Genomic DNA, 25,211 nt, shown 5'->3' on the forward strand with positions numbered 1-25,211 from the left:
ATAAAAAAAATATACACGTCTATGATTTATGTTAAATATCTAACATTCGGTCTATACACAGACCATGGAACATGATCAGACACTGCACCGCAACAACTACAAATGCGCCGGTCTCCAGTCTCGTGTACAAACTCTTTGATGCAACACAATCCCCAATTGGATGATCCTTTCAGTTCCTTCAACCAATCACAGAGAGGCACTGCTGCCAAGCAGGAGAGTGTGGAAACAAAAAGGCAATGACAGCCACATGCTGAAAAAGACACGGGATACGTGGATGACATCAGGGCCTGGTGTGTGTCTTAGCCCCGACAGCCTACCACACTGAAGTTTCATTCTGATAGAAAGCACGTACTCATTGTCTGTCTCCTGCTTCCCCTGTTTCATTACTAGCTTCCTACTATGTATATGTCGTCAATGAAATTCAGATTTCCACACATACATTACCATTCCCCTGTTAGAACCCCACGTACGGTGAATGATGCCATCTGTGATTGTGTCTGCGTGTGCACTTGTGTGCCTGTGTTTCAGTTGCTAGTGGATTTGCATGATAATGAGCCGTGTTGCTCTCTGACAGTGCCTTCATGAGGAGCGGTAATAATTCAGCCACAGGGAGGAGAGCTGCCCGAAATTAATCTATCTCTAGTTACTGGAATTATTTCCCCCCCTCCAGAGCACACCAAGGGCGAGTAAAACTGACCACGGGTGACTTACACTGGAATGGTTCCTCAGGGTAATTTGTGTCAGTCACACTAGCTGATGCATTTAGTGATTACATCTGTACTTGATTGCAGTGTGTAGTAATTACTTTCAATATAAAAAGCCTTTTAATTTGCTATAAATGTAAAATAAAGATTAACCAAGATTAAAAGTCTTGCGATGTGTTTAAAATAACTATTTTATTAGAAAAAACTAAATTAAAAAAAACTTAATTAAAATAAATTGTTGGATGAACTTTTTGAACAAAGTCTGGCTACCAGACACTGTTCTAATTTCTCACTCTGCCAGAATCACATGAACCAATGTTTACAAGCAGAGCACACAAAGCTGGTGTGAAAAGAAATCCTGCTTCATGAATCTGATCTTAAGCTTCTTAAAATACCACTTCTACAAATCTGTTAATTATACTGTATGAAAGAACATATGAGAACATATGATGCAACCTGTCACACAGCTTTGTCTAAAATAAACTCCTAGTCTATCACCCGCAGTCCCCATGCCATGCCCACAAAGCACAGCTGTGGTCGGGCCACAGGAGCAGTGCCAGTGGGGAGGGCAGAAGAATTGCCAGCTGGGTAAGAAAAGCTACCGTGCGGCAACATCAAGAGATGTTGTTGACAAAAGGCAGACACATCTCTGGCTACATCTACACAGAAAAGAAAGCCAGACTGTGGGCCTAGCACTGTTTGCTTTCCTGTGTGCATCCAGAGAGTGTCTGGTAATGAGCAATATTATACTATGTGTGTTTTAGGTATGGCACCAAACCTGTCTGAAACTAATGAGTGATGAGCAAAGCTGCAGGTCAGATGATCCAAGTAGATCTGGATCAATACAACAGTAAACTGCCAAATAAATATCAGAGAGTGATCCAGATACAAAGATAGATGGAAACAATGTAACCATGGTATGAGCTTTATCTAGGAAACACTGTAGCCGTAAATATTAGCACAGTGTTTCATGGCCTGTGTGCTGCCACACGACAGAAACATTACTCATGGGATGCGCTACATTCTGCTCCAACTACCACTGGCAAAACAGATGTCTAGCACGGAGGGGAATTCTGATCACAAGCCCCTTGATTGTCACCAGGGAACACCACGTCACCTCTAGTCTGAGTTCAGAAGAAGCGAAAGCATGCATGGAGTCTGGTGCGTGTTAAAACCCTGCCTGGCTTTTCTCAAAACACTTTAGATAACAATCAAGAGAGAGGTAGGCATCACCAGCAGACAACCTGCCAAGACAACACAATCAAATCCTAAAGTGAAAGTGTCACTTTAAACTTCATCATTTCTTATCTTTCTGTTCTCCAATCCGGCCCCCTCATCCTCTATTCTTTCTCACATGGGCGTCTTGTGGGAATGCTGTTAGAATAAAATGGTGAAAATCTGCGGCTGGGGATCATCTGTGGCGGCTGTGGCGTAGTGGAGAGCAAGGTAGCAAGGTAGTTCTCCAATCAGAGGGTCGGTGGTTCGATACCCGGCTTCAGCAGTCGATGTGTCCTTGGGCAAGACACTTAACCCCAAGTTGCTCCCGAAGGCTTGCCATCGGTGTGGACTGGATGATGAATGTTAGTTAGAGTCTGATGGTGGCACCTTGCATGGTAGCCTGTCATCAGTGTGTGAATGGGTGAATGATATGTAATATACTACTGATTGTAAGTCGCTTTGGATAAAAGCGTCTGCTAAATGACTGTAATGTAATGTAATGTAATCATCTATCTTTTTTCTTTTAGTTTTATGTTCGAACAGGCTGTGGTTGAATAAAGTAAACAGTTCATGTGGAGAACAAAAGAGGTGGAATACAGGCAGAACCCACAGGCTATCGTCTGTCGATGATTTCGCTTTGCATTGGTTTAAAATCTGAATGTAAACTGCCAGCTACGCAGTGTCTCTCAACTCCGACCCTAGTCTTGCATCTCAGGTTACTAATCGGACTGTAAACAATGAGCAGGGCATGGAAAAGGATATCTACTGGCTACACCAGAACCTCAAGAATATAGCCCCTTGTCCCCAGAAGCATATCTGATCTGACTGATATACATTGGGTTCCGAGATTGCAACCACCCCAACTTATCTCCTCCCAACCAGATCAGTCAGGAAATAACAATATGAAGTACAACAAGATTAGGAAAATAGTAATGATACAAGTTAGGCAAAAAAAATGACCCCAGTTGCTATTAGTTTTACAGTTAAACTCAAAAAGTATTTTGAGCATGAAACTCACAAGCTACGGACTTGAAATGTTGCTGCAAAAGTTTGTAGTTTGCTGTACATTTTTACTGTGAGGGCTACTTAAGTGGCAGCCAATGAAGTGGTAGCAGCCTATCAAAACCAAAAACATCAGTTTGATCTGCTGCAGTTTTTAAAAATGGTCAGAAATTCCATGCAACTTACTAATACAAGTGTTTTCATGACTGCTCATCAGAGAGAAAGACCCGCTTAATAATTGATAAAGCTGCTAATAAAGACAGATCTATTATGTGCTATAGACAGTACAAACATAATTCAATAATAGTAATTAAAAAATATAAATGTGCCACCATCTACTTTAGTTTCCATGCTGTATCCATGAAGGAAATCATAAAGGGCTGTTAAAATAATTACTGTAAGCGTGTGCATATGTATATGAGGATTTTTACAGCCAGTATTATAGGGTATTATGCAGGAGTGAGGATTTATGGTTCACATGAAGCTTTAAGAGTAAACACGAGGCTTACCATGTTTCCATCCAATAGCAAAGAAAACACTCCATTTGAACTCGCCATTGAACTTTATACAAGGATTTCCGGAGTACAAGATGAAGGTTGTGATATGAGCCACGTTAAATGGTGAGAACAGGCTTTGTTAATGTATGTATACGGAGGGGTTTGTCATCAAGATATGAATAACTCTAAAAGGCATTTGTTGTGTCGTTTTACAATACCTTAAATTGTTATTCAAGTGAAGCCTCAGTAAATGCCAGAGTTGAATAAACATTTCATGACATTGTGTCTCAAATCTGCATTTCTTCAATTACAGGCTATATTTAATTAGCAGCTTGGTATATATATTTTTCATATTGGCAACTAGTAGCAATAGTGGTAACTTGACATATTCAAAGTAACACATTTCTTTTTTTGTAAGTACTGTGTTTGTGTTTTTAGAGCATTTCTTTGGGTTATTTTCTCAATTAATACCCTGTGGCATTTTCCTTACTGCGGCTTATTTCCAAGAAATTTATGAGCTCATTGCTGGGAAACTTGCTGGATTTAAAGTGGTGCTTTTGTGTGATTTTTTTGGTGGAGAAACTTACCTTTACGAATATGTTGATTAATCAACTAATTGTATGTCCACTGTTACTTGACCTATTTAAATCCTTGTTTATTGGAAAGCAGTCTACTTCTCTCTTGCGCTTCGCTGCATATCTTGGCACATAACGGACACCTGTAGATCAGTGGGATCGTATGACACCATTGACAGGAATGTGTGGCATGTCATGCACGTGCGCATGCATGTGTATCCTTGTGTGCATGCGTGAGTAAGACTCACAGAAAAGAAGGCACTACTAGAGATGAAAATCTCCTCAGGGAAATAACTTGGAAAAACTGTGATGGGCATTTACTCATTATTTAGCATGATTTTATTGACAGAGTTGAAAGGGGCACATTTGAATTGCTTGTTTGGTACAACCAAGCGTTCATAACTCAGATGTTTATTTTTATCTTATACGATATTGAAATTAATAAGTCCTCAAAATTGACAGACTGGAGCCAATTCTTTTTTTGACATTGTTGACTTAAATGATTAATAAAAAAAGTAGTTGCCCATTTATTTTCTGCCGATGGACTAATCGTTTCATCTTTTACACTTTAAAGTAATTTTCTTAATCATTGACAACATAAAGGTTAACCTCTCTTCTGTAAGTGAGCTTGCGTGGGAGTGATTTTAACCCCGCAGCTGCCAAACGCCTCTTCATCCAACCAGACAGTTAATAAAACAACCAGCCGCCCAACAAGCCAACAGGCCCGGTTCCCTCTAATCTCAGCCCCTTGCCAGCGTTGCTTTACTGGGACCCGATCCAATCGATAGAGACTGACGTAAGAGAGGCGTTACATAGTGAGAGACCTGTCCATCTCTCTGTGTCACGCTGCCAAAATGCACAATTGCGTACTACGGACGAGAATATTGACATTTATTTACTGCCAATTAATGGTAAATTATGTAACCATTAAATGATGTCTGAAAACAGAAAAGACAATTTGATGGATTGTAGACGACTGCTAACCAAATTATTTACAAGAAATTATGTGCACAAGTAATATATTAATTGGGGAAATCTTTTCAGGAAGGCACACACATCCATGGTGCCTAGCAGGGTAATCTTTATCTAACACAGATAATAATTATATAATTTGATCAGGCAGCAACATTCATCTTTTGCTGACTAGCTATTCAATTATTTACCTCTCAGAGCCCATCACCATGTTTGGACAGGGCATAACTAAGAAGGCAGAGGCAGTCACAAGCTTGTGACCTCTCCCTGGTGTCTCCTGAGTGAAGATGTAGTTTAATATTATAGATTAAAACAGCTAATTTAGCAGGAAACAAACAGATATTAATCATAGTTTCCATTGAATGTAGCCAATACTCCCAAACATGCACAGACTTCGCAGACACAAAGATGGAAAACATCCCCGCCTCACAAATATTTTCCTCCTAAATCCAACAGTCCCTCCTCGTGCATTGCTCCCACTCTGGGTAGTCGTTGTCGCGCTTTGTAATGTTATCTGGACTGAATGGAAACAAGCATTTCAGTTAAATTCACTCCAGTCTATAAACATCATCTCTGTTGACAGCATGCACCTTGTTTTGCATTCAGCTACCTTGGCAGACCCATTATTCACCCTCCTCTCCCCAACACTCCTCATCTCTCTCCCTTCCTGTTCTCCTTGTCCCGCTCCTTCAAGCAGCCATAACTGTCTCCGTCGGTTCCCTCGCTTTCCTGCTCCATGAAGGCGATTAAAGAGTAGAAAGGAAAACGTTTCCATTTGAAAAGACACATTAGGGCAACAGCTTCTCTGTGCCGACCACCTGCCCCATTCATTGGCACGGACACCTGGACTCCACCGTAGACAAACACAAGAGGACAAACCAATAGAAAACAAAACAATACCAATAACACTGGCTGTCATGTTCTACACTTGAACTGGATCCAGGGGCTCTGTGCATGCAAACGTAACCCCCCCCCCACACACACACACACACACACACACACACGACCAGACGTACCGTAAGCACATGCTCCCCTTCGCTGTGTTCATCCATTTAGACTAAAACATCGGCAAAGCACAGGCAGCAAGGATGTCAGCCAGTTCCTTCTGTGTCGGCTATCTCTGTTGGGGAAGGTGTGTGTGTGTGTGTGTGTGTGCTGAGACGCTGTCGCACTCGTCCGTTCCCTCTTCCTCTGCTCATCTCTTTATACGGAGAAAGGAGGAGGAGGAGGAGAGGGAGAGGGAGCGAGCCTCTTCTGAACACACGGTGCTATGCTCTACCCTGTCAGCGCGCTCTTTGCTCGGCAGCCAATCCCGCCATACCACCATGAATATTTCATTCTCCCGGCCAAGAGCTTTAAAACGCACCCATACACATAGAGGACGCACACGTACATTTGGAGGACATTCAAATGCTCACCCGCTGAGGTATTCAGGTCACAAATTAAGAACTCACCCCCCCCCCAACACAGATAAATAGAAACAAGCACACGTGTGAGCTGAGAATTTCTCAGAGGTTGCGTTGCATTGAATTGAAAAAGGACAGATAGCGGCTTTTGAAAAGGGAGAGATAGCTGCGTATTCATTGAGACTTAAAATATCTCCGTGGCTTTTGACATTCACAATCCTTATCGTAGCCTGAAGGTTGCACATGTCTTTCGACAACCTACAATTTCCAAAGAACTATGGCTCATTTGTGTTCTGTCTACAACAGAAACTGTTACATGAGTAGGGCAAAAGGAACATGTTCCTGAAACCCAAGCAGTAACTATTTTCTAATGGAAGCAAACGCTGAGGATCACGGTCCAGAGAGACCCTTTGAATGCAGCATCCATAAGAGTGCCAGTAAATGCTGAGTAGACTAACCACAAAACAATAAAGTCAAAGGTGAAACCAAACCTAAAATTAAGCTATCCCCATGGTGGTCCCCATAAAGTGGGCATGAAATGAAATAGAGTGCCATCTAATGGCTGAACCTTCGCTGAGCCAACACGCAAATTTGACTTGACCTGAGGTCTTGAGACTGAACAAAAAGCAAGACCGTACTATCGTACATGTTGCAAATGTTTGAAAGAACTGACTTTAAGCTTATAATAACTTGCATGAATGGGGCTGCGACCGTAAATTATTTTTGTTATTGATTAATCAGAATATATATAATTGTTCAGTTTATGAAACATCAAAAAGGTCAAATTCCCAAGTTTTCAGAGCCCAGGGTGATGTCTTCACAATGCCTTTTTTCAAGACCAAACTAGTGTTTCCTGAATGGCTTTTCAAGAGCTGCCCATGTTAGGGTTATGGTGACATCTCAATTAGAGTCATGATAAGAGGCAGTACTGTAATAATGTGCAATAGTAGCATGCTGCTGGTACAAAGCTGCTCTGTAGGTTACATCTAGGTCACTGGCATGCCACAGACGACAGCATGCACCAAGAGGAGAACAGAAAAACAGACCCAGATGTGTAGTATTGTTACTGGATAACTTAATGTAGTCTATGGAAAGTTGTAAATAAAATCATGCGTTGCTCCGAACGAACAAAAAACATATGAACCTGAACAAAAAACCCCAAAGATATTGAGTTTTACTTTCATGAAAGACAGAAAAAGCAATAATCCTTACATTTCAGAAGCTTGACCAAGACAATGGAACATTTTTGTTCGAAAACAACAAATTAATGATCAATTATCAAAAAAGTAGCATTCTTGTTTTTTTGTCAATCAAATAATCAATGAAATGACTTTATTGACGTATTCATCTGCACAGCGGTCCAATAAATTCCGCTTCTCGTAACGTAGAGAGATTAAAGATTTTTCTGGCAGATGGTTACATGTGTACAGTCCGGTATTTATGCAGAAGAAAGAGGCTTTGGGACCAAGCTCCCATTATATGCAACCATCCAGATTGATTCCACACCTAGCAGCATGGGGTTGATACGTTTCCTGTAATTGGATGAACTCTCCAATCCTCTCTGTTCACATGACCGACAAAGGCAAACTACCATGCAGATTAGTACAATCGTGGGCCCTTTGATCTGCTTTTCCTTTCTTTTACATTCATGAAATGACCTTTGAGGGATTGATTGTGACTCCCAGGAGTATTCCCGAGGCTGATCTGAATCCCCTTGCTAGTTAGGGAAATGTGGGTGGCAAAAGGTAATGAATGACGCTCTCCCCTACTTCTACAGTTTCTTTTTAATCTACAGAGCAGCTCGACAATGTAAATGCATTGAACTGTGTCAAGGTGAGGCACAAAGTAGTTAGAAAAGCTTGCTCTTTTGCCTTCGTGTAGAAGAGCAAAAGAATCCCAAAATGAAATGCAACATTTTCTTTGAGTAAGAAACAAACTACAGGACAGGAAACATAACTGTGTAACTCTCTTATTTATGTAGTGGACTAAATCGATTATTGTCCCAAGAAGTACTTAAACGCTTGTGGCATGTTTAATCGCATACTACTTTCTGAAAGTAGATTTGATTCTCGCAGAACATTTGGTACAATATAAACAAACAGGCTCTCTGTTGTGCACACCAATTAGCCTATAGCTGGGTACGGTAGGAATGAATTATTTTTATCGTATTATCTTAATGTGTAGCTGTACAGTACACAGCACCATCAGACTGGCAAAGAGGCTCATTATATGTAATTGACCATTCAAAGCAATGTCATACAGTGAGTAAGCTAAATAAAACACTCACTAACCCCAGCAGTAAGTGCTGAGCCAATAATAGTCCAGCTCACAGAGCCTACCCTGGCTGGACTAAAACCCATCTTTCACTAGTGGAACAGCAGAACGCACAAATCCCTCTTCTCCTGGTAAGCTGGCAAACACCTGAGCTTACGTTCAAGAGACCGCACGGCAGAGCCAAATTAGTATAGACGAAATCGTTGAAAAACAGAGTTCACGTTAAAAGTAAGTAACAGTGTGCATTTATTGAGCAAAGTATGACGCATGGACCAAACAGTAAGGGAAACCAAATGGTCCAAACTATAAAACTGCTTTTATAACCCTTCTCTTTTCTTTTAGTGTCTAGATCATCAGCCTTTCCACAACAAACACATCTCTCTGCTACAAGTTTGAACCAGATGGTCCATTACCCTGTGATGCAGATACGTCTAATCTTTGGCAACTTAGCACTCATGAAGTTAAACATGCAAAACACACGCAGGCGGAGAAGGAAGTTCATCTTCGACCCTGAGGCTAATACGGGTCACTTAAACACAAAGCCGTCTAAGTAGCCTTCTATAAATGCCACAAACGGCCTGAGATGATAATCGGTGGCATAAAGGCAGCCGAAAAGACAACCGCTCAGTGACATTGCATGCTACGAGTCCCCTTGGTCCATTGATATGACTCCAACACAGTTGTTTTAAATGTACAGAAGTTGAGGCCAACCGAAACAATTACAGCTTTCTATTCAGTTGCAGTTCAGAGGAGACTCCTCACAACGGCATTGGTCAACCAGCAAGCCTGAATATAACAAGAGTTTCTTGTTGAAACCAGATTCCTGTGTGGTAAACATGCACACATTAGCTAAATGCCAGAGTCAAAGCTTAACAATTGCAGTTATAGGCTCCGTGTCACAGTGAAGGTATTGACGTCCATGCCTGGGGAAGAAGTACACAGCAGACAGTCAGCATGCATTTTAAACTTAGCGCTGAATCCAGGCTTCTTTTTTTGGGGCTGTCTAACAGTGCTGTGTGTGTTTGATGCCGATACCTCTGTCTGTGAGAGTAAAAGTTACAGCAAAAAGACAGGATGTGAGTCTCTACTCAGCCACAACTCAGGTTGAAATAGCACATTGAAGAGAGTTTTGGTAGATGTGACCAACTTTAACTGACGTGTGTGATATTGTTCCAACACAATTTCTCTTTCAGCCCCATGTCTATCCCCCCCACTCTCCTCTCTAGTTGGACAAGCCCTCGTAGTAAAATTAGCAGCGTTTCCTGACTTGGAAATGTCACACAGGAAGGCTGCTCTATTTTGGGCGCATTTGATATGCAAATGAGCCTTTTATATCTTTAATTGTGCCTGCAGGTCGTATCAACCGGGGGACACTTATTGTGTAGTAAGGGACGGGTGGACCTGTTGAACGTGACGGAGGAAATGCTACAACACTGCTGCAAACGAAACGTCATTTAATTACGTGCTTTATAAACTATCGTCGGACCTACCCAGGCAACAACAAAGGCTTTCATCTCGTTGTGTGGACGTTTTAGTTTATGAAATGCGTGGTGGACAAACACTGATGAAACAGGATATCCATTAATTCAACTAACTTAGGAGGCTCCACTCTGCTCGTACCGTCGGCTATTTCATATATGTCTGGAAACAAGAGGAGATGAACTAATAAAAGACCTAAAACTTCGGCATAAAAAAAAAAAACCCAAACATTTCTAAAGAGCTTGTGTGTAGATGAACGCTGTGGATGACCTAAACGGGAGACCCGAACACCACTTGTACCCATGCCACGTGTCAGAAGTAGAAAGCCGGCTAACAATAGCGGCCAGCCTGCCGGATGGTGCCTCGCTGAATCTGACTCCCGAGCATCACTGGAGCCGCGTACTTCTGCGGCTGCCTGGCAAACAAGGGGCAAACACGGACAAAGAGCCACACACACACACATATACACACACACACACACACACACACACACGCATAATGGAGGGCTAGCGGCTAACTGCGGTGGGCGGGCACTTACTGTTCTCAGAAGGGGCCGCATTTGTTCCGACGGTTCGTCCATTTCACCTGCCGCCGGTCTTCTGGCCCTCTATAGCTCTTTTATTTTTAACAGTTGATGTAACGGAAGAGCCCGGGCCGGTAGAGACTAGCGCGTGAACTGTGAGGACTGGCTCCGCTTTCCCTGACGACACGGCGAGGACACGCCTCTAGAATGATTGACAGTGACTGGTTGCCAATGCGCGTGCGATACCCGGCGTTCTCAGCCAATCAAATCTAGATACGTCACGATGGGGGCGGGGGCTATTTTCCGTGCTCCCGCAAAGTCTCAAGCGGGTTAGTGTTTTTTGTTTTTTAGTGATTTTGTTTTTTAAACTTCGTAGAACTTGCTGGGACTGTTCGCTTCCGTGGTGATTCAAAATGTAAGTTGTACCGACGAGAATAGTTAAAATATATACAACTTATTCAAAACTAACTGGATATGAAAATGAGGCATGTCGCCTTAATAAGGTTTGAATTTTTGGATCCTATCACAGGATCTATTTTTTAATATATTTTACCATAGTCTTTTAACTTAAGAGCTACTAAAAGGCAAAGTAAAAAAATCTAGAGATTAATTTACACTAGCAGTATTAACACTGTGAAATAATACCATCATCTCATTTGTGACAAACACACACATTTGATAAATACACCAAATTGAATGTACAGCAATTTATATGCAATATACCTGTACATTCAAAAAGGAAATTCCATAAGTAATAATATATTGTAATAAGATGTTTATTATGACCTGAAGTTATTCACTTCTAAATATAATGAAATCACAAATGTTGGATAACAGGACGGACAAAAGGACGTTACGAGAGTAAGGTTGTATTAAGTTGTATAAGTTTTATGATGGCTAAGATCAAACCCTGTGGATTTTTAAATATACACTGACTAACTTTATAAAGGATTTTAATATAATAGTTCACTTTTAGTGACAAAAATTACATGGCCGCCTATGCCTGCGAATCCTCAGATATTTATATTACAAAATGACTGAAAGCATAATAGTTGTATTTGCACAAATTTAAAATGAAATCCTATTATTTATTATACACCCTCCTGAGACATGCTTGTCATCCATCTTCCACAAAACTACCTTTTTTTTATCATGTATTAGGATTTGATACTTTGTAATAATTCATTTTCACCAGCAGATGGCAATGCTGTATCAACCATTTCTCCTGTGGAATAAAGCAGTCAGCCACCAGACATGAACATATTTAATTCACTCTTTAAAGGGCAACACTTTCAGTTTCACTCTTTTATTTCTGGTCATTAATGATAAATATAATTTGTCAAGTGAAACCCCCTAATGGACTTTTCAAACCATCAGAAATATGTTGTGATTATGATGTGATAGATCAAAATAAAAAATATGGTATATCAAGTTGGAGTGGGGATGGGAAACTCTTAGTCTCAACTGTAGTTGATTTTTATACGTCATTAAAGGTCATTGTAAATTATAAAGCTGTGGGATTTAGCACATACTTACATACGTAAAAAATATAAAGTTAACAACCATAATTACGGTGAACACCACCCGTCAGAAACATGATTTCAAAATCACTGTGTGATTGTGTCGCAGCGGAGTACAAATATAGTTGGAACATATATCAGCAATGGGCAAACAGCAAAAGTAGTCTGTTCTTGTGTTCATGGGTGTCTTCCTTTAAATAGAGCCCCGTTCCTCACCCACCCATCAACCTCCGGCATAATCACGCGGCAGCTCCGAAATAGAACTGCGAGGTGGGAGATCAAACTATCACCTCTTAATTGTACCCTGAGTCTTAAAGATGCTGAGAGCCCATTAGCGCACAACGAAGAGTGCTGTGTACTGCTCCTGAAACATGCATCCGCATAATGAAGCTGGGATATGAGTCAGAAGTTAGACAAGTGGAAGAAGCACCACACTGGCATCCACCTGTGCTGGGGCAACTCGCAGAAAGAGATGCAGACTGCAAGGTGTGGTGATGCTGGGAAAGAAAGTTTTCTCTTTCGAAGCTTTGGAAAGAAAGACAAAAAAAAAGCAGAAAGAATAGTGTAGTCTCACTGAACTTACTGCAGTGGAAGAATTACAACCCTCGTCTCTTAATGTCAAATGTAAAATCCAGATGTAATGGCTGCAGAACTTGTTCAATCTGTGCAAAGGTTACACAGACATTTTTCATTTAGCATTGAGCAGCGAGAGGCAGCAGCTCAGAGAGAGAAACATGTTAGGCGCAAGCCACCAAATGAATATTGACTGTGTCATGTTTTGTCCCAGAGGCTGTAGAAATTAAGAGTCCCTCTCTCCCAGAAGGTTTAGTGGATGATGTTTTTTTTTCTCCAGTGTCGAGGCCCTCTGATGGCGCCAGGAGAGAAAGACCAGAATGTGACATACCCAAATCTGTTGGAGCGCTCCATCAAAGTGCCAATGCATTGATTTTGACCACAGATCTATTCCACGCCGCTGCCTCTGCACGCCCTAACCCAAGACATCGCTCTCAAGACCGTTGTCCTGCCGGAGCCTTAGTGCCCCTGAAACCTGTTCAACTCCTCTGGGACCCTCACAGGGGGTGGGGTTGGTGGGGGGAGTAGAGGCCAGTGACCAGCATGGTGTACCCAAATCGACTCAGGGATGGGTAGATGGTGGGAGGGGGTAGGCTGCGGAGATGGTAAATGGTGGTGGTGGTCAGAAGGGGAAAAGAAAAAGGGAGGGCAGGCGGGGGTGTGGGGGGGTCCGGCCTGTTGAGGTGCGTCCCACTGCCCTCGAGAGGGAACACGGGGGTTTGAAATCAATGTGCTGTTAAGTGCAGCTTAGCCGCGGGATACTCTCTCCAGCGTTATCCATGCACCAGTGAGTCAGGGCCCTGGCTGCGCGCCGCACACGCCGTCTGAGGGCACCGACGCGAGGGGCCCGGCCTCGCCTCCGGTTCCTCTCACCTCCGCGCTCTGTGCCAACACTCGACGCCCTTCTGCAAACAGTTGTGGCCCGGCCAACTTGAGACTCATCTCACACCAGGGTCTCACTCCAGCAGACCTGCGAGCATTACACCCATACTTTAGTAAGCCCCCCCTCCTCCAATATTTACTGCTGATTAACCAGGTCCAAAGCAGACAGTGAGACTAAATAAAGCATTGTGTTGTGTACATCCGACACCTGGAGCGAGCTAAAAGGAGAGCCTTTGTCAGCATCATTAGGGCTGTCGATGGCCATGACCTCTACGTGAAAACACAAAGAACATGAGCTCATTATACATAAAACAGAATATTTCATGGCAGTGCCAGAGGATATCTGCAGTACATATACTATATGTTTTGGGCTAGTTTTACAATTAAATAAAGCACACTGGACCTTGTTCCTTGCTTTTTGTGTGGGCCTGTGTGCGCCTGCAGTGGCATGCATCGTTTCCTACAGTTAAAAAGATCTGACTCATGTCGACTTAAATGACATTAAACTCAAGATGTTTAGGAAAGTCTTTGTAAAATAAAAGCCATTTACTAGATCACGCGCGAATACATCACAAAACAGCCGAGTGGCCACACGAGGCTCAAACCGTCCCTGAGGAACAATTCCACAGTAATGCTAACTGGCTTGATAAGCATTTAACAAAGGTGACATTTATCAACACATCAAAAGGGGAAATGTAGTGTGAAGAGGAAACATAACCACCACCGTCTCACTCGTGCTCGGTCTGTAGGGTACTTTTTAAAAATGGGGGGGGGTGTCTTTAAAAAATTGTTGACCCAGACACACGTCTGCCTGTGGCTGCATTTAGTCAGTGAGAGCAGTAATAGTGTGTGACTGAAGGTGAGGAAAGTGCCTCAGGCCTTCATCTGTGTTTAGATGTCAGCCCTCCTTGGGTACAATGTCTCCGTAGCCTCCTTGGCCTTTCTTACATGAACTCTCAACGTGGTCGCCGATGGACGGCCTGAGGGAAGGTTGGTCACACACATGAGGAAAGAAGAAGTTTTACTAATGCGCTTTAAATCCTACAAACCACTAGCTTGTTTCTGCCAGGCCTTGTACTACTGACACTGCAGCAAAACCCAGTCAATTAATGTGATTGTAGCAAGCAATGTTAACAACGGTAGTCAATTCTTCCGGTCTTATCCCAATGCGCATATAGCGAGTCAACATGGTCTGAATTTGTGGTAGCACGCTGCAGAGGTGTCTATTGATTACTACACTTCTTGCATGAATGGGTTGAGAAAGACACAATTTATCGACTTGTTGCCAGGTTTTTATTTTGGAGATGTTGAGAGCTCCGACGAATCACCTGGCATGTCCATCAAATAAATAATAAGATGATTGTCGACAGAGCTGCAGTGGAGACCGAGGATGATGTTTGTAGTTTCAGATGCAAGATACATGTAGCTGTTACCGTGTATGTAAGTCAGGCTGTCGCTGTGTATGAGGTTTCATTTCGGTGGGAGGATGGCAGACATTACATATGCAGTGCCAACATGCATTTGACGAGGCATTTAAACAGAGATGCACCTTGAAGCGTGAATGTGTGCTTGGGTTAGTTTGCATGTGTGCTGGAAAACCCATAAATTCCAGTAATCGCATGTTAATTGGAAGTTAAACTGCAGTATTTCTAATAATCGGTGTGAAATACGTATCGCCCATGCAAATTCTTGCTTAATACAAAGCACCGGGAGTGTTCACATACTATCATCTGAAAACTGCATTATTTTATAAGCAAGACTTTAACAACAGGATTAAGGATCATTTAAGTAATGAATATACTGGTCCTGACCCTGAACCACAATTATTTGGTTGATGCAATTTACTGGATTGTTTTGTTGTCACTTTTAAGAGGAACTTTTTCTGTTGCTTCTAACCTTTTGCTATTTTGTTCGTTTTAGTTTGTCTTTTTTTATTTTTTTATGTGGCGCTTGTGTGAAACTTAAACTTCACCATCTTGGCCAGGACTCAAAATGTAAAGGGGATGATCCCGGCTAAATAATGGTAAAATTAAAATAGAATTAGCACCCAAAAAGTAATTTCTTTATTCTGACTGAGAGATTCACGCCATTTCCACTAAACTGTATGTCAGTAATGGGTTATGAATTACAGGCATGTCAAATTCTCATTGTTTTTCCCCACCGATCGTCAATGTATCAATTACTGTCACATTACTGCAACTCTCTTTTCTAGTCGCCGTAGTTGTCCAGTCACAATCCATCTCCCGACCACCGATGAGCAGAGGTCAGGGCAGCATGAAAAGGAGGAGAAAAAAATCGTCAGATGCTCCGAAATACAATTTGCTGACACGCACAAGTGCAAACATTTATATTCTCCCGGCTGGAACCCCCCCAAGAGCCTTTTTCTTACAGCTTTCCTGAGAGGCCAGGGCAATCAAGCACTCTACCTTGTTAGGAGGTGTTAATTGGAGTTAGTCAGACTCCTCACTTTGTCAAGGAGTCTGACAACAGAATTAATTAGAATTCGAGTATGCAAATCAATTCAAATTGGAGTCCTTATGGGGGAGGATTTGAAGTATTTTCACTTGAAGAAAAACAGGTGTTGAGAACATGAGCCAAGTAGTCTCTGTGTGAATATTATGACTTCTCTTTTCGTGGATTTATCTCCACTAATCCACTTTTGAGAGGCGTATAAATAGAGGTGTTGGGCTATGCGTTGCCCTTAGTTGGGTGGCCGATGGACCATTTTTCTCTCTAGCATGTTTTCATATCTTCTAAGTACACATGCCTCGCAATGCAGTTGCACTACTTGGGTAAATGATAAAATGCGTGAAAACACCATGGCAACAACAGAAGGAATGGTAGGACTGTGTGCTTTCTACCTAACTGGGTCTATGTTGTGAGTGATGTCACCTAAAAACATGTAAATTTCATATTTAAATCACACTTCGCTCACTTGAATTGTGAGCTGTGGTGTTACCTCGTTGCACTCATTTGTTGCTTGAAAAGGATTGCTCAGCTCTTTTGTGCATAAACACCATTTAAGGAAAACATGAAGAATAAAACATGATAGTGCTTACTGACTGTGACCTTAAAACAGAAGTAGGCTTTCACACACTATATGCCATCCCATGCCCTTATCTTTTTCTGTTGTTTGAAGTAACAAATTAAAGTTGATTGAAATTAATTCCCTACTCATCTGCACTTGGTTTTAAATTGCTTTCAGGAGAAATGTGTATTGATATTTAAAAATACCTCATTTTGAACGCTAAATTTGCTATATTTTATCACCGCGCCGCTCCATTTGAAAGCATCGTCTTATTCAGATAGTATTATTTTATATAGTAGGCTACTTGTTGCTATGTCAACTTGTTGTAAGCAACCACTCAGGGGAGCCTTTATTTTAGAGGCCCAAATTCATAGCCTCTATAACAAGCCATAACATACAGTAGGGTTACAGGTCCCACTACTTATTCACTGCATAACACACACTTTGGATTTATTCTCTTCAGAAAATGCATCAGATCCAGTTATTTCAGTTCCAGCAGCGGCTGTACATTTAATAATGCATGTGTAGAATTGTGTCTACAGTTGATAGTTTATTTTTAAGAACGTCTTATTCATACACTGTGGACATGGGACGTTAAAACATACCGAGACAGACATTTGGACATCTGCTTTGTGAAAAGCCGTTTTATTATCCATTTAGTAACACCTCCATGAAGACAATTTGTACAAGATACATCACATTCTAAAGTGCACGAATACTGTACAACGGAAATGACTTAAATACGCAGGGGGAAGAAAAAAGAAGAAAAAAAATTCACATTTGTAAAAAAGGAAAGTTGTAAAAAATAAATGAATAAAAAGGGACATGCTTTTTCAAAAAACAACAATCACTATGCATGTTTCTGCTCAGGTATGTGAGAGGGGCTGGCCTGGGGGAAATAACCATGTGCAGCTTGCTTGGGGGGTAGGGGGGGGGGGAGGGAGGGGGGGGGGGGGACACTAAGCTTTGGCACCTTTAGAGAAAAGAGAAAACAGACATTAACAAGGAATGGAATGCACGCAGTAATGAACAAAATAATTATATTGAGTTTTCAATAAATACAGTCTTAGGGGCTTGTGTAGAATGCATAATAACCCATGCCTTTTGGGTTGTCCTTGTTGTACTCTTCCGTGGTCAAGTCCTCACACTTGATGGTGGGGGAGTTCTCTGTGCTTGAGCCCCCGGGGGACATCCTGCGCCGCTTGCACACCACGGAGTACACACCGGAATCGCTAGAGTCCACCGATTTCAGCGAGTGGGACGTCTCGATCCAGGTCGAGGCGGGCGGCGCGCTCTCCTCGGGCAGCTTGTCTTTTGTGACCCCCAGCTGGTCCTCCGGGAAGGCTGGGGGGCTTGGACGGGGGGACCAGGGTAGGCCCGTGGTCATCTTGCGCTGGTAAGAGCTTCTGGTGCCCCAGCCCGCAGCCATGGAGGCGAAGGCCGAGTCCGGGTAGTAGCTGAGGGCGTGGGACGTCTGCAGGGACAGCGGCTTGATGCCGTAGGACAGCAGGCTGCTGGTGGAATAGTCATTCTCGTAGCCCAGATCCAATTTGTTGGAGCCCGGCTGCTGGACCGGGGGGACGAACCAGCGCTGGGCAGAGGCCGCAGCGCTGACGTCCTCACTCTGCGAGGAGAGGAGGCTGTTGGTTTGGGGGACGGCTCGCTCGCTGGCGTAGAAGCGGTTCTGAGGCAGGTTGTTGACGAACTGGTCCTGAAAGAAAGGCTGCATGGCATAGCGGGCCCCCGGCACAATCTGGGTGGAGCGAGGGGAGTCTGTGGGGGACGGAGTCAACCGGTCACTCTCTGGGGCCGTGTACATCCTGTTTGACAGAAACGAGAACACAAGAAAATTCAGCGGCCTGCATCAAATAAGGTGGCACCGGAAAAAACAGATCAACCACACCGCTTGAAGTGCAAGACACTTACGAGTCATAGTTGTCCCGGAAACCTTTCGCAAAAGGGTTGTGATCTATCTTCAGCTGTGTGATCTAAAAGACAAACAAACAAACAAAAAAACTTTCATCAATAATTTGAGATATGTAAAACTAAACATTAATGCATGCATTGCATCTAAACAGCTACATAAATTCTAAATCCAAAATTAAAAAATGCATCATTCCAGTGCTTACATCTGTGTTCTGGTACGCAGTGACGGCTATAAACTGGTTCTCTGGGAAGGTGAAGGTCTGAGTTCGGGCCTCGTTGCTCATGTCCTCCACTCCGTCTTCCGTCACCTCCACAATGTGCAGCCGAGGTTGGTATTTGTGAAGCGACTGCAAGACTATCATCTGCAGAGGAGAGACGTGTGATAAGTGCAACGCCGGAGATGTCACAACAGGCCGAGTGAATCGACTTGTGCTCTTTAATTAGAAATAAAATGAATTGAATATCTTTAAAGATTGCAGTCATGCTTGAAAGTTATAATACTTGCATAATAATTTTCAGTTAGTTCAAGTCAGAAGCAATAATGGCGAATGAAGAATTGAAGCATGTCAGAAATCAATATCTAACCTGTGTGTTGTTGTTGTTGGCCCCTTTATTGTTAGTCAGCTTCAACTTGCCAAAAGAGATTTCTTGCCTCATCCAGTGAGCACCGGTGTTCGGAGATTCAGGATGAACATACATTTTGTTACCTGAAATTTAAAATGAAATAACGTAGTTAGTAATATGGCAAACAGAAAGAATAAGAAATCAAATCCTCATTTGACATTAGACATCAACGACTGTATTTAATGATCTAAAATAACTTCTTTTTTTTAAATACATAAAACATGAATTATTTTGTTTAGGTTAATTTAATGAAAACATTTGTTGACAGTAGATTCTGGATGGACTGATGAAATGTATTTAAACAAAAGTGGAAAGTTCTGTTTTTAAAAGATTCTGAAAATTATTATTTTTCTTCTAATTATATTCCTATTATCCATAAATGATCAAATAAAGAATTAAATTATTTTAATGCATCAAGTAACAGTCATTAAAAAGACAAGTTTCACACTTGAGCTGGTTCTCCGAGATGAGTCTAAATGATTGCATTAAAAACAATAAAATAATCTAAACCTGTCAAAACATTTTTTTCCAAATTGTGTAAATTATAATACATTTAAAAAAAAAACGATCTTTATTTCCAAAAATAATATAATTCTTGACACCCAAATTTGATTCACACTTCATCAAGCCATCAGGACTGAATGCTGAATTGCTGCATTATTTATTTCTAATTTCGTTTTAGTTATTTATTTTCCAATCTTTTGTTAAACAAAATACATATTTGCCAGAGAAAATTGAGTTTTCTTAAATCTCTAACTCACCTTGCATATTATTGTCTGCTTTCCCACAGGTGACCCACTTTCCCCCCTGAAAGCGCCAGTGATTCGGGTCAGCCAAAATAACTTCTACAAACACATTGTAATGGGCCGTGAGGTTGAGTCCAGTGATGTTGAAGCTGAGGAATGGGAACATCCGTCTAGAAAAGGGAAAATGAAAAAAAAAAGAGGATAATTAACAGCTGTACTCATAAGGCAGGAAAAACTCTCCTGTCATGTGTAGCATTTGTCAAAGTGCTTATCTAATATTATATTAGAAATAATTGTCCGTTTTATCATTGTCATGTTTGGTCTGCTGTGTAGTTGTGCATTTACAATTTACCAGAAACGAAAACTTGCAATTTAAAAGTTCAAAACCACATAAAAATGCGCAAAAGAGAGATATGACTTGTGTGCGTAACATTTTGGCCATGCGTAAAAAGTGGTATAAAAATGACAGGTGTTATGAGAAATAGAGTCTAAACAGGCCGACTGGAAATATTAAAACGAATTTCACATTCTGCACACTGTCTGCAGTCCGTCGTGCGTTTAAAGCGGGCCTTCTGCTTACCTGCCCTGTTTGGTGATGATCATCTCGGTCTGGTGCCGGTGGAATTTCAGCCACAGAGGCCGGTTGCACAGATAGACCTGCGCCCTGGCTCCGGCGGCAGACCCCGGCAGAGACATGGAGCCAATCCCCGTCCCCGGCCCGGGATACGAGGGGTACAAACAGCCCGGACCCTGGCTGAACTGGTACCCTCCGCTGCTAAACTGACTCCTGCCGGTGCACACAGACGAGGAGGAGAATCCCGCCGGCGGCAGGACGGATCCGTAATGAAGCGAGGCCGGGTACCTGGAGCTGCTGGACCCGGTGTACACCGAGCCGGTCTGTCCTGCGTAAGGGAAGAGGGAACAGGGGCTTGCCATGTCGGAACTCGCCTGGGTGGACGAGATGAAGTATCTGTCGGAGCCAAGTTCATCTATGTTGTATCGTCGACCGCTCGTCAACTCGTCCTCGCCGAGCACCGGGGAGCCTTTCCTCCCATCGGGCCCGGTCTTAGCGAAAGGTCCCCCTCCCCCTCACCCAGCATCCCGCTCCCTGCCCCGCTCAGGTACTTCTTAGGGGCGCTGCTGGACTCTGATTCAGTCCGGTCCACTTCTTGGTAGTCAAGCTGCGATGACGGCCTCGGGCTGTTGTTGGCACTGTCCGACGACGAGAGGTTGTAAAAGGTCTTGGGTAAATTGATGCTGGCGCTGGGAAGGATGTTCTCTAACTGCATTGTTTAGACCTTTGCAATAAATAAAAAAGACTTCTGAGAGTTTCCAGAGGCGGTGAATCTCAGCCAAGGAGGCGACAGCAAAACCACCGGCGCCCGGGTCGTTTCTGGCTCTGCACGCCTCCCTCCCTTACGACTGATGGAAGGAGGTTAAAGCGTCTCCTCGCCTGTAGGGTGTTCGGATCAGATTCTAGGCTGGACACGGGATGTTCGGCGGCTCTTATAAGACGTAGTTCTCCACACACCCAACTGATTGTGAGCGAGAGGGGAGGAGCTTTTGGAGAAGCACGCGGGGGCACCAGCCGGCTCCGGAGCCAATGGACACACTACTCTAATTCAATTAGAAAGCTTCTGGTGGAAAATAAGATCAGGAGAAAAGTCGCCACGAGTGTTGTTACGCTTATTTTTTTTTTTTTAAACTCTCACGTCCCGGGTAAAGAGTTGACCGAAGAGGCGATCGTTCCACGCGCCACACATCCAAGATTAAAACAATAAATAGCAAAGTGCAAAAAAAAACAACTTCAGTTTGCTATAAAAAAAAATTCTAAAAGGCTAAAACGACAACCAGTATTAATGCACATTTTTTACTCAAAAATACAAATTGACCAAAATAAGTGCTTCACCAGTCTCGCTTTCCCCACCGCGCACGCTTCTAATCCCCGATAATCTTTCAGTTTCGGTCTCGCGTCATCTTGTAAAATGTACATTCACATACGGCTTGTCAGATTACTTCCACACTCACTCACTCACTCACTCACCCAGGAAGACTTATCCTCGATGAGCAGCCAAACACCGAGACCCTTTCCCCTCCTGCAAACACTCTCAACACGTTAAGAAAAAAAAAAAAAAATCACATGTGCACCTTATTTCCTATAATTGGCCTCCGTCGCCTCTTACACTTCCAGGGTTTCAGTGTTTGCTCTAATACAACTATCGACCGTAAAAACGGACTGCAAAGGAACACCTGGAATAAAAACAGAGACGATATTAATTTTTCGTTTAATTTATTTTTTCTCGGATTAAGAAGAGAAAAAAAAGCGAATATTATTACAGCTTCCTTCTCCTTTTCTCAGGTGACTGGTGTATTTTGGATGCTGGGGCTTTAATACCCTTCAAATAATGATTTTTCTTTAAAGAAAATAGAAATAGAGGTGTTTTTTTTATTTTTCCTTCTTTTGGAAGTTTTAATCCAACATGTGAATTATTGTTAAATTGGTCACTAATTAACACACCAAAAAATGAGAGATTGCATTAAAAGTATCTGGATATTCGGACAAAAAAACAGATCTATTTTCTGATTTGATTGATTTAAAATATAAAACCGTACAAATTTGTTTGAGTAAATTTGGGATGTGTGAAATAAATTTCATATTGCTACATAATGTGCATGAGCTATCTGACAAATTGTATTTTATGTCTTTGTATTTTTTTTTCTCACATTTTAAGGAACGTGGTTTCAAAGAGGCAAGCTGCCGTTTCTAAACTATTGTAAATAAATCTCCCTTAATAACCACTGGAATTTAAATAAAGGTAGGCCTATACAGGTCTGGATGAGAAAGGATGCACTTAAACTGCACGAGTCTGCTGCATGACTAACAGCAAATAACCTACAACAATAATAAAAAATAAAGGGACATCGTCACTGAACAAAAATAAAACATGTTTATTGATCATAAATTAATTGTAAATTGCCCATGTCTATGTCTGAAACACACGCACACACACACACACACACACACACACACACACACACACACACACACACACACACACAAACGCTGAAGGAGCTAGCGAGAGAGATCGAAAGCTCCCGAAACCAGAAATAATCAAAGAAACATGTCGCACCAAAAAACGTCGTTCATGCGGCCCCCGTCCTCATCATAAGAGGATTCATCAGTAGTGGAGCGGTGACAGCGCCCTCTAGCGACCGTCCAGGATAACTAAGGGAACTTTCCCATCGTTGGTTATATTCACATAACTCAACACTGTAAGAGAGCAGCATGCAGACTCTCACTTTTTCCACTTGCATCTCACCTTGCATCATCTTCAACTGCAGCAAACTCAGCTTGTGTTTCACATGTATGTGTGTGTGTGTGTGTGTGTGTGTGTGTGTGTGTGTGTGTGTGTGTGTGTGTGTGTGTGTGTGTGTGTGTGTGTGTGTAAGTGTGTGTGTGTGTGCCTGTGTCTGGGCAGTCTGTGCACGTGTGTCTTAAAGAAAGCTGGAGGGAGAGTAAGGGGTGAGATGAATTTGGGGGAAATGGGGATACAGATCTGTGAAAAGCTGTGGGAGAGTCTCGGCTGGAGGCAGATTGGCTGGTGTCATAAATGGGACAGTGGAGCTGGCTGTTGGGCCATCAGGGGACCAGAGCTACATGCACACAGCACACAGTCTGTCAATCAAAGACCGGAGAGCCGTCCCTGACTGCCGCACACAGGCGGGGAACACCAAACATTCGACAATAGAGATCAAGCATTTTCTTTTCCAAATGGCTCGAAAAAGAAGCAATTCTATTATTTATTTTTGACCTGTCTCTCAAACATAACCAAATCATCGTCTTTCTTCCTTTTTGCGACGAATGCAGAATTCCACAGGGAACATTGTGAGACGGTGCCACCTGAGCAGCTTTTGGGGTTTTGTGAAATGTAAAATTTCATTTTAGCAGAATCAGGAGAAGCTACTGTTGGGAAGGCCCGTTTTTTTCCATGAATCCCAAAGGCTTTGAGCCAATATGCTTGGATGCAAAAAGAAAAATTACCAAGTACATGCATTGTGAGGATCACCATGAGCCTGTGAGCTTGAACCAGGATTAAGAAGGATATACTTTATGTCTGTGTGTTAATGACCTCTCTCTCTCAGTTTCTCTCTCTCACAGACACAGCAGAGGTGCTGCTCTCTTGACTCAGTGTTGCTGCAGGCTGTCGTTCTATAGTTAGAGGCTAAATACCTATACTTCAAAGGAAGAAAAAAAGTCAAACATTTCACACCTGAGCTGTCAACGCCTCATCCGTGCAATCTCTCATTTCATATGGCCCTTGCATTATCAGCAAATTTTTGATCAATGGTGTCAAGAGAAAGTTTTTGAGGGAAATTTGGCTTTCACACCACCTGCAAAAAGCAAGGCACGTGAAATTTTCTTTGCAAGAATTGTTTCACAACTTTTAAGCTTATCTTTCACAGGCAACCCCGTGCAGAAACAAAACTCTTTGCTGCTGTTGTTTTAATGGCTGCAGTCTGAAGTAAAGTAGGTTGGTTTTTCTAAAATGACCCCAAAGACTCAGATGCCATTTGAAAGCTATGTAGAAAACAAAATAAATGTGATTTACAGGCCACCTATAAATGAACTAATTCCAAATGAGGTGGATGTTTAGGTTCCACTCATAAAGGAGCTCCCACTTGTGACCTGTCAGCATGTTTCTTGACCACCTATAAAAGTCCAAGTGTGTCTGAGATGACCCTCCTTGGCCCCGGGCCTGGGCCCGCGCGACAGGGGAAGGGAAGTCTTACCATATTGTTGTCAGAGTAGATCATCAACAGAGCACATGAAAGGAATACATTCCAGGTTTTATGGGCCAAGGTGGCTGCTGAAGCCTTTGCTCGGGAGTGAATTCATGTACCCCATTGCAAGGATTAATAACGCAAGTCTCATTAGAGATCCTCGCCACCGAGACCCCTGGAGGGAGGGGTGCTGGGAAACGAACCGAGTGCAATGTGCACCGTGCCAGCGCTGCGCTCCTCCGCAAATCATCATCCTCCAGAGCATTTTTATTGGAAAGAATTTATTTCACAAGTTTATCAAAGATGTCCCCCAGTATATTTTCCAGTGTGCGGGGGGATTGCTAGCGTTTAATCAAAGCAGTAGCCTCCGCGCAGAGGAAAGCTTATGTTACAGACATGCTGCTGTCTTCAAAGATACAAAGGTGACAGCTTCAATGAATTTCCATGCGGGTGCATATTGCTTTCATCAATTACTCTCTT

General features: G+C 42.5%; 2 protein-coding genes across 7 annotated transcripts in view; both read right to left on the bottom strand.

The window, feature by feature from the left end:
• The window catches only part of LOC129097260 (sodium bicarbonate cotransporter 3-like), a 36,934-nt gene extending 26,094 nt beyond the window's left edge, over window positions 1-10,840 (bottom strand). For all 6 annotated transcript variants that reach the window (XM_054606060.1, XM_054606059.1, XM_054606058.1 and 3 more), the window contains exon 1: window positions 10,666-10,840. In XM_054606060.1, the coding sequence (XP_054462035.1) occupies window positions 10,666-10,707 (42 nt within the window). In that variant the 5' untranslated portion in view covers window positions 10,708-10,840. The remainder of the gene's footprint in view (window positions 1-10,665) is intronic.
• A 6,739-nt stretch (window positions 10,841-17,579) lies between these two features.
• On the bottom strand, window positions 17,580-22,083 carry LOC129097261 (eomesodermin-like). The gene is given in 7 exon segments (XM_054606063.1): window positions 17,580-18,473; window positions 18,580-18,641; window positions 18,783-18,941; window positions 19,165-19,286; window positions 19,965-20,119; window positions 20,530-21,022; window positions 21,025-22,083. Coding segments are annotated over 7 exon segments (1,959 nt in total). The 5' UTR covers window positions 21,239-22,083; the 3' UTR covers window positions 17,580-17,719.
• Window positions 22,084-25,211: the final 3,128 nt, after the last annotated feature.

Source organism: Anoplopoma fimbria, chromosome 10 (assembly GCF_027596085.1).
Source record: "Anoplopoma fimbria isolate UVic2021 breed Golden Eagle Sablefish chromosome 10, Afim_UVic_2022, whole genome shotgun sequence".
NCBI classification, from domain to species: Eukaryota; Metazoa; Chordata; class Actinopteri; order Perciformes; family Anoplopomatidae; genus Anoplopoma; species Anoplopoma fimbria.